At 35.2% G+C, this 9,848-nt stretch overlaps 1 protein-coding gene across 1 annotated transcript in view; it reads right to left on the reverse strand.

Annotated features, from left to right (window-relative positions):
• Positions 1–9,848, reverse strand: part of Muc19 (mucin 19, oligomeric) — a gene marked incomplete at its 3' end in the record, with an annotated part of 63,925 nt that overhangs the window by 26,270 nt on the left and 27,807 nt on the right. The window contains exons 13-20 of the mRNA XM_013505918.1: positions 9,089–9,224; positions 7,455–7,547; positions 6,539–6,623; positions 6,247–6,384; positions 4,929–5,078; positions 3,074–3,168; positions 2,557–2,683; positions 980–1,226 (exon numbers count right to left, since the gene is read on the reverse strand). Coding sequence (XP_013361372.1) covers positions 980–1,226; positions 2,557–2,683; positions 3,074–3,168; positions 4,929–5,078; positions 6,247–6,384; positions 6,539–6,623; positions 7,455–7,547; positions 9,089–9,224 — 1,071 coding nt within the window. The remainder of the gene's footprint in view (positions 1–979; positions 1,227–2,556; positions 2,684–3,073; positions 3,169–4,928; positions 5,079–6,246; positions 6,385–6,538; positions 6,624–7,454; positions 7,548–9,088; positions 9,225–9,848) is intronic.

The following is a 9,848-nucleotide window of genomic DNA, read 5'->3' on the forward strand; positions in this document are numbered from 1 at the left end:
AAAGTGTAGTCATTAAACCCCAACCATATGTGTGTGGACTTCAATGGAAAAGGGTAACTGTGTTTTCTTTCCTTCTGAATGGCCAAGCAAAACCAGCTATTCCTAAATGACAGCTTCAGGAACCTAAAGAAAAGAAGAAGGCAGATCCAAGAGTTTTCAGAATGGCTACTTCAGTCTTGCAGTAGCACTGACAAGAATGACTTGGCCATCTGTGGAACTAGAAATACAGCTAAATGACTTGGCTGTGAACTTCAGAAATCATAGTCTCCTCTGCCATTGCAAAATAGTCAAAATTCTTAACTCTTTAGGAATTGGATTTAAATTATTGAGTGCAGCCTGGCTGCTATGTCTTTAGTCTAATACTTTGCAACAACCCATATGTGCAATACTTTTCCAAGCATTTTCCCATCTGAGTACACTCAGTGTACACTACAGGAAATTATTCTCTGCTTCAGTTTGGTCTGGGAAAAAATTCAGCCCTTAGAATAATTTAAATGCCAGTGTCCTCAGGGGAGGCACCCTTAATCTTAGGGAGTGACTTGGCTCTTCTGCTACCATGTCATAGTGTACAAACTTCTCTTAAACACACTGCTTACTTTGTAAGTACAAGACAGTGTTCACTTGTTTTTCTAACTCCAGTGCTCAGCACAGAGCATAGCACACAGTAGGCACTTCGATGATTTCTGAATGATGCCAGATGCAAAACAGCTAGAAAGCACTGTCTGAATATAAAACTGTTTTGCATTGTGAGCAGGCAGAATATTTTTTCTAGTGGCATTCAAAACCGACAGAGTAGGATGAATTATGTACCATCATGATGATGCAGTGAGCCCTCCACAAAAAAGAGGCAATTATTCAACTTAATAAGGAACCAAAAATAAAAATACGACAGGTCTAAGGAAGACTTCATACTAGTAACTAAAGAGGATGCAGGCTCTTGATTTCATTCTCCTAACAAGTACCCATGTCATCTCCATACCATTTGTTGTCATCAATTTGGATGAGTTTTCCAGGTTGCACAACCTCATCGTTGATGTAGCAGTCACACTGAGATTTCTGTACACAATTTCCTTCATTATTCTGGTACATTCCAGCAGGACAAGTGCATCCATCAACTGGGACATCTTGTACATCACAGCTTCTGTCTCTCTCTGACAGGGATCGGCAAGAACTGTTGCAAGCTTTGACATTGTACTTGAAAACTAGGCCAGTTGGGCAAGATTGTTCTGTAGGTGCAGAGAAAACACTAATGACTATGTAGACACCCAGAAAAATGAACAATTTCGCTTCACCTTAACATTTATTGATAGTATAGAAAATTATTTATACTTGAGAGAAAGGTGCTCACTGATTGGTTTTTTGTTTACTTTTTTTTTTTCAGCCTATATGTTTAAAGAATCCGCTGGTCATGAAGCCCACCAACAGGATGGCAATGCACGGCTCCCACATGCTTTGGTTTTTTTTTTTTTTTTTGATGTTTTTCCGGTACTGGGAATCAAACTCACGACCTTGTGCTTGCCAGGCAGGCACTGCGCTGCTGAGCTAAATCCCCAGCCCCCTTTGGGTTCCTCTTGGGAGGACAAAGAAGCAGCAGGATGCTGCAGCAGGAAGTGTGTACAGCCAGAGGCCCACAAGCAAGACGCAGAGTGGGCAGTGAACAGCAGGAGGGTAGCCTCAAGAAGGTGACCCTATGCCTTGGGCATAGCCTGAGTCAGAGAGGCGGGTAATTATATCCAAAAGCACACAGAAGGGCACAGGCGATAAGGCCAGAGTCAGTGGTTAGAACCAGCAGGGTCCTCCCAGTGAGTAGGTCTCTAGTCTCAGAGCTATGAGAAGCCATTGATGTGTTTCAGATGAGCGTGACATGGGTAAATTAGGTTCATGTGGTTTTATTCTAATGATTACCTTGGTTCCTCTCTCCATAGACTATGAACTAGATAGAGACAAGGATACAGGTACTGAAGGAGGCCATTGCAATCATCCAAGAAGAAAAATGATAGTTTTTTTTAACTAAGCTGGAAGCAACTGAGATGTAGAGATGTGAAAAGATTTTGTAGGTATCATGACAGATCTGATTTACTAACTGGATACAGGCTATGAAGTGTTAAGCATGATTTACAAGAAGTGTGTTTATACGGTGTTTCTTGTCTTTTTTTGTTAGATGAAATATTTTTGTATGAAGTCATTATCAATGAGTAAAAAATATCTTGTCAGAATTTCATAAATAAGATAATTGAGCCCCTAATTCACATAGTTTTCAAAGTAAGTTATTAATATTAGGATATCATTTTTAAAATGCCTTAGCAGTCAGAACCTTTCTGTTTCAGCATAAAATTGAACATAAACATACATGAATATAAATTCTGCTCATGTTTACATGTAAATATTTCAAATGAAGATAAATTGATCAAGAAGTCAAAATCCAAGGACTATTCAATGGTATTTTAAAAAAATAGAAAACCAGTTTTGGAAGAAACAGGTATAAATGTGTAAGTACCTGTTCCTAAACCACCCACACACACACACACACACACACACACACACTTTCCCGCTCACCACATCCTCCGGTTCTCCAGCCCACTATGTAAGTTTCCTTCTCGGCACACGCCTTCACATAGTTGCCTAAAACTGTACACAGGCAATCTTGACTGTTTTCACAAGAACAAGTATATTTCTTGCATTCCTTTAAAATAAAAAAGACATTTATATTGCTTCATAGAATTATTCAGAGTAACAGGCAAAGTGGGTATAGCACTTTAGTCCACAATCGCCTCTCTACTCGGATGAAAATCTGACTCTGAAACATTAGGAATTTTATTTTAAAATTCAAAATAGCAAATAGATTATTAATCCATTTATCAAATCGCAGAGAAAAGACAGGAAGAAAGACTAGGCTTTTTCTCATTTAGGGTTTTTAAGTTAATATAGCTAACATTTAAATAAATCAATGAAATTTAGCATTGTTTATATTTATATTTAGCTATTATTTGAAAAAGTTTAAGATCTACATGGATTTGCTGATATTAGCAAAGTACTTCACAAAAAGAACTGCTAATAGTAGCCCCTTGCATACCTCGTGATAAAATTTAGGGTTCACAATTTGGTGACAGGAAGCAAATGGTCCACTTGAGTCAAGAAGAATTCCGCAGTTCTTTTCGGCAAACTTTTCTAGAAGACAATTAATGTTCTCCAAGTTAGTATGAGCAACATTAGAACATTTTTAAATGTAAGAAAATATATGAATTTTAGCAGCTTTGTCTTTATTAAAATGATTGTTTTTCCAGTGTCTTACTATAATAAAGCAAATTTGTTGTCCCTATACATGACAATAGCATGATTAGAAATGTCTTACACTAAAAGGCAAAATCTTTATTAGCTTTGGATTTTCTAGTTGTTCATTTAACCTCTCTTAAAATGTAGTTTTTATGTAAAAATGGGAATAAGAGAGTCAGATTTTATCTTTAGAGCACCTTTTAACATATATATATATGTGTGTGTGTGTGTATATATATATATATGACTAAATTATGATAAATTAGTTAATAAGCCCTACCCACATCCCTGTCACCCTAGAATGTTGTATCAGTTTATTCTGATGGTCGCAGATCAGAAGGACCAGGACCAGTAATTGAAACACCTCAATTTTATTTCTTTAGTAGTGTGTAATTGACATTTGTTGATTTATAAATAAGCCTACTACTAAATTAGCTAAGAATAAAGTTCAAAAAATACCATTTGAGCAGCAAATGTTTTGATTAATAATTTTTAGCAATAAAAGAAGTTGGAAATATCAAAAAGACATTAAAATATAGACAAATTGGTAAGCAGATATATATGTATCTGCAAAACAGTGACATGTCGTCCACTGGACGTAAGTGGCTGGCTTTCTTCTGAGGCATGTACTCTTTGTCTGTTGTCATCATGATTGCTTTCATTACACACCACAAAAATAAAGTACCATGACAGTTAAAACCCTGAAATATGTATTACATTTGCATTAATGCTCTTACCAAATCATTTTTCAAATCAAAATTAGTAAATTTTCAAGAGAAGTTGCTTTAGTCATTTAAAAATGATATAAGATGATCAGACTTTTAAATATGTGGCTTGTTTTAGAAACAATGAACATATCAATGTAATATACATATTTTAACTAAGTCTTCCTTATTTCTGAAGAAGCAATATGCAGCATTCAGGAAAATCAACAATACTGGGGACGCATTAGATTTAGAGTACATAGACCGCAGCAGCATCTTACCCACTCAACCCAGTATCTATATCAATGGGGAAATAACTTCAACCATGTCTTTCCCAAGCTTTATGGGGATACACTGAATTAATATTTGTGAAAGTCTTCTGGTCAGCTAAACATAGGTTGGTCCATGCAAGTATAAAGTTTTAATAAGATCTATGTTTGGGCTTGATATTGCTAATAAATGTGAGAGAAGTTGGGGGGACACCGTGGCCCCAGCAGTTTGGGTGAATCTGGCTGTTTTAACCCATGGTTATTTTCACCATTACATTAAAAGAAGGAAAATTAATAAACTAAATGATCTCTCAATAATCGTAAATATATTAATTTATTGTAATTATTAAGTTATTGTAATTACTAATTAATTTTAAGAATTAATAACCTAAATGATTATCTTCTCTTTTCTATATTGTGTAACTATGGAGAAAACTATATAAGGCAAAAAAGAGCAGGAACCGAAAAAGACAACAGAGATAAAGCTTCAGTGAACAATGAATTTCCCAGAAGCATGATCAACCAGCTAGGCTGCTTTTCTGCTGTTGCTCTAAAATTGCAACGGTATAACGAAGACTAACTAAAGCCAGAACTATCTATATGCTCGTGTTATACCTGAACAAGTATATAACGCCTAGCACCAAGCAATTCATTACAGAGTTTGAGGTTCAATAAACATTACCCTTTTCAATACTGAGACATGAAGCCGGGGTTCCTTTAGGACAGGGCATCATTTCCCAAGAATTAGCAAATGCTTGCGACGTCTTCTCCAATATATTCTGACTCGACATGAAATCATCCTCTGCTTTATTGTTGTAGGAACCACAGAGTCCTGCAATATAATAATAGCGCAGAACAAAGTTTAACATCTTTCCCCCCCTCAACTTTGGGTTTATATCCGCACTTCAGTTCTTTGTTCAAATTAATACCTGTAGAAGCTACCTGAGAACATATCTGGCTAGTGACATACATATGTATATTTACATACATATCGCTATATATACATACATATTAAGTATATATGTACATATATACATACACAAGTAAGATTTCATGACACCAAGTTTCATCTGGATTCTCTCATTCAAATTCAAATAAACCATATTTATATGAATATGATGTCTTTCCTGTTTGTCACTGTAACTCCGTCTACTTTGACAAGGTATCAGGAAGCGTGCTTACAGGTAGAAAGCTTATGACTGCCTTTTCACAATTTTAGTGAAGGGAGAAGAATCCCATGAAAGGTAATGTGCCTTTCTTGCTTGGAACCTCTGGCCCATTGACTTACATTTTTTCCTATGTGTAAATAATTAAATAATGTGTAAACAATTTCTCAAGTAAAGAGGGATATCACAAAAACTTGTACCATTTATAAATTAAGAGTTCTTAGTGGGACATGCCATGATTGTTCTGCCTTGCTCAACACCTCTGGCTCTATGTACGATAGAAAACCTCAACGGAAAAAAAGACGTGATCTATCAGAAAGACAAGTAAAAATGCTGCTGTATTTGAAATAAGATTTTCAAAAAATGTATAATTTTTCATTTACTGAACTACAGGTCGAAGTCTTATTGACGTATACAACTACCGAAGTAACACATAGGATGTATTATTAAATTTCATTGAAATGAAAGCTCCAAATTAAATGTTTAAAATGTTGAAGATCTTTTTTTTTTTTTTTTTTTGGTTTTTCTCCGGACCGGGAACCGAACTCATGACCTTGCGCTTGCCAGGCAAGCGCTTTGCCGCTGAGCTAAATCCCCAGCCCCTGTTGAAGATCTTTTTAAGGAAAGATTTTGTAATAAATGGGTGTCTTTATTATAAAAAGAAGATGGAACTACGTTATTACAATGTTAATGGGAAGATTAAATCAATATGACTTCTTTTAGTATCATTAATTATCACTGGGGTCATTCATTCAATATCACAAACAGAAATTAAATAAATGATGGTCATAGTAGAGCCCTGGAAATAAAAACAGAAATATTGAGAGAACTTACCAACAGTGTCTGTGAATTGGTTGGGTGGCATGGAAATATATAATTGCATTACAGGGACTGTCTGTATTTGCATTTTTATGTGGTTGTATGTTTCCACCTGAATGTATGAGGTAGATACTTTGAAGATCTGTATTTCATCTGTTAAAATAATTATTAAAATTAATTATAAGATGCTAAGTAGGTTCATTAAAAATTTATAATACTTTATCTGGTAAAAGCAGAAATATTTAATAACTAAGTACTGAATGAATGAATGCATCTTACATTTACTTTAAAATCTTATTAAACTTACCTGAATAGTAATAATCTTTAATTCTAACCATATCCTTTGTGACTGTCCCATCTCTATTGAAAACATATTTGGCAGCTGAAACAGACTATAATTTAAAACACTTTTGTTAGTTCATATTAATTTGCAACATTCATTTTAATATAATGCATGAACCTGAATTTTGTGCTGCAAAAACATTTAATTTTATAGGATTAATTGATAAATATCTAAAATGTAGAATACTTTTAAAACTTCTGTTACATTTTGATTTGCTATTTCTTATACCAGCTCCATGTAGCAAATTATATAGGAACCTTTATCCTCTCTTTGTACACTAGGGAACTAAAACCCAAGGAAGTAGCTTCGATTTCCAAAGATCAACCAGTTTGTAAGAGCTGAGGTCAGGGCTACTTGTCCTCCTTTCCCTTTTAGATCTATTTCCATTTAGAATGTTGGTTCCATACACACAAAGTTTGAAACACATGCCATCACCTTCTCTCCAAGCAGCCCACAGAATGCAAAAGTTCAGTGACCAAAATGAATAGCTAAGGTTGACCTATAGTTAGCACATAGTTGTGTGCACAAGCAATTTTGATACATTTCAAAATCCCACTATCCAGGAGCTGATGGAGGTTCATGCCTGTAATCCCAGTGCTCAAGAAACTGAGGCAGAAGGATTGCCATGAGTTCGAGGCCACCCCTGGCTCCATAGTGAGTTCAAGGCCAGCCTGAACTATAAAATAAGACAGTGTCTCAGAAAAAAACAAACAAAAAAATCCCACTATCCAGGTCATCCAGAAACTTAATTGATTTTCTATGCAAACTTATTTAAGCTCTTAATTTACATAGAAAGTCTTTTTGAACTTGAAAATTTCCAGCTTGTGAAATAACGGATTTGATTTTACTCTGACCAAACTTTAGGATGCTAATTACTTACTGAATTTAAGAGAAGCGTAACACTGTTTAAGCAGGTTCCTGTCTGACCATTTGGACATGGACGAAGCTCAACACTAATAGACCAATCTTCATTCTGTGAAAACAGAACATATTTTCAGGAAATGTTTCTTAAAATATTATTTAGTACATGTTGCTGTGTGGCTCATTCAGAATGCAGGTTTGAATTTCAGTCATGCACAGTTCCTGCACAGTCTGCTCTGAAAATAGAAGCTTGTCAGTTCACAGTGTCATCTCAGAGCAGCCGAGAGCTTTACAGATGGTCTGAATATCTTGTGCAGCTATGTCTATGGAGTGCACAATTAATAATCATATCTTTCTTTTATCTTTCCTCTTTATCTTCTTCTCAAAGGAAATTGGGATGTCCTGCAGTACTAGCTAGGAATTAGTGATCACATAGCTGTTATTCCCTGGAGAGTCCCCACTGTTTGTAAATCCGATGTGAAAGGAATATAACTTACAAAACAGTCAGTCATGCAAGCCATGTCAAACTCTGATTACCATAAGTCTAGGAACCTCTAATTTACAAGAAGCACATATTCCATATGCTTCGGTATAACCCTCATGGATTAAAAGGAGAGCATTAAAAAGGGAAAATAAATTATGTTGGCAGGTAGTAAGGAAGCTTTATTTTCGAAAACAGACCTTCATGACTGGAATGAGGGAAAAGAGCAAAGAAAGAGTAGGAAAAATATATACACAAAATAGCTAAGATAATTATTCTACTAATTTTTATAGGTTTATTGAAAGGAACAGTTAATGTTTAATTGTTTGATCAGTCTTACATGCCTATATTTGCTTATCTGAGTAACCAATTTGAACAGTATGAAATACAATGAACATTAATAATTTCCTATCAACTTATCTGGAAATACGTATTGCTTGTATTGTTTTTATGTTGTTTTGTTTATGTCTCTGTGTTTGTTAATATGTTTTGGTTCTTTTATCCTTAAAATAAAAAGAGAAAACAGACTTTCAGTGGCAGCAACTACATTTTGCAAACTTCCAGGTATTAATCCACTTCTCTCACTTCAGGATTCACAAATTCAGTTTATCTTATTTCTTACCCCAAAGGTTAAATGCAATTGTTTATTCTCACATCAGCGAAAGACACAAGCTACCAAGGGGACTCATCCTTTTACTGGAATTCAGATTAGTTTAACAACTTTAGTAGTGAAAAGAATGTAATGTAAGTTAGCCTGTATCATACTTGCACTGCTCTACTGTAAAGGCTAAAACTCAGCTCAATATTAAGAAATACTGATGGGAGAGGAAGATGCCTCATCAAATGTAAAAGATTATTTTATTTGAAGAACTGGTAACACATGCAAAGCAAAGTAGAAAATTGAAATAACTTTCTAATGTACTTAGAGGATTATTAATAAAGGAAAAGGGTTTTACTTATTAGACTTTTCTGTGCAAGAAATTTTCAAGGAGCACAGTTATTACTGATTCAATATTGACAAGTAATGATATCAATGTCAATATGTGAAATAAAACATATTCAGTTGGGGAGCTGTTTTTTATTTCTTTAAACCTAATTCAGTGCAGAGATCTGCTTAAGAAACAGTTTAGTGTATATATCACATTTTTCAAGTGTGCTAAAGTATTACGTACATGGATGGCCAAGAAGTAACAGTTTCCAGGATGGTTGTATTTATTATCATCAAAGGTGGTAAATAAACTTCCTTCCACCTTACATCTTCCAGGACATAATGCATTGGTGCAGGACCATTTTGCATCTTGGCAGGTGCTGTTAAAATACAGTGATTATGGTAAAGGTTATCAAGTGTGTTTTCTCTAAGGTAAAAATAAACATCACAACTTCAGACTGTCATGTCATAAGCTAAGACATTTGACTAAACTTTATTACACCAGTCCCCATTCAACATCTGAGCTGTGATAAAACACCTTATTGATGATGGTATTCTGGTATTTAAAAAGACTTCAATTCCTTTGACTAAAATTTCTGCATACTTAAACATATGAAAATGGGTAAGCTGAATTTGAAGCAATTGACTACATGGAATACATTTCATTTTAATATCAAAACACCTACTACATGCCACATTTGTAGACCTGGACTGTCCGTACAATACAGAAACACAGAGCTTTACAACTGTGGGTAGGCAAATTAAGATCTGCTGTGAATATATATTACATATGGATTTTTAAGACTCAGTATGCAGGGGCTGGGGATTTAGCTCAGCGGCAAAAGCGCCTGCCTGGCAAGCGCAAGGTCGTGAGTTCAGTTCCTGGTACCAGAGAAAAACCAAAAAAAAAAAAAAAAAAGAAAACACAAGCAGACAAAAGGAATCTCCTAGCTGATGTTAGCAAAGCCTTGTCAGCCCCGCTCCCCAGCCCAGTGACGCATATG

The sequence above is a fragment of the Chinchilla lanigera genome, unplaced genomic scaffold, assembly GCF_000276665.1.
Source record: "Chinchilla lanigera isolate Chin_1 unplaced genomic scaffold, ChiLan1.0 scaffold00104, whole genome shotgun sequence".
Lineage (NCBI taxonomy): Eukaryota > Metazoa > Chordata > Mammalia > Rodentia > Chinchillidae > Chinchilla > Chinchilla lanigera.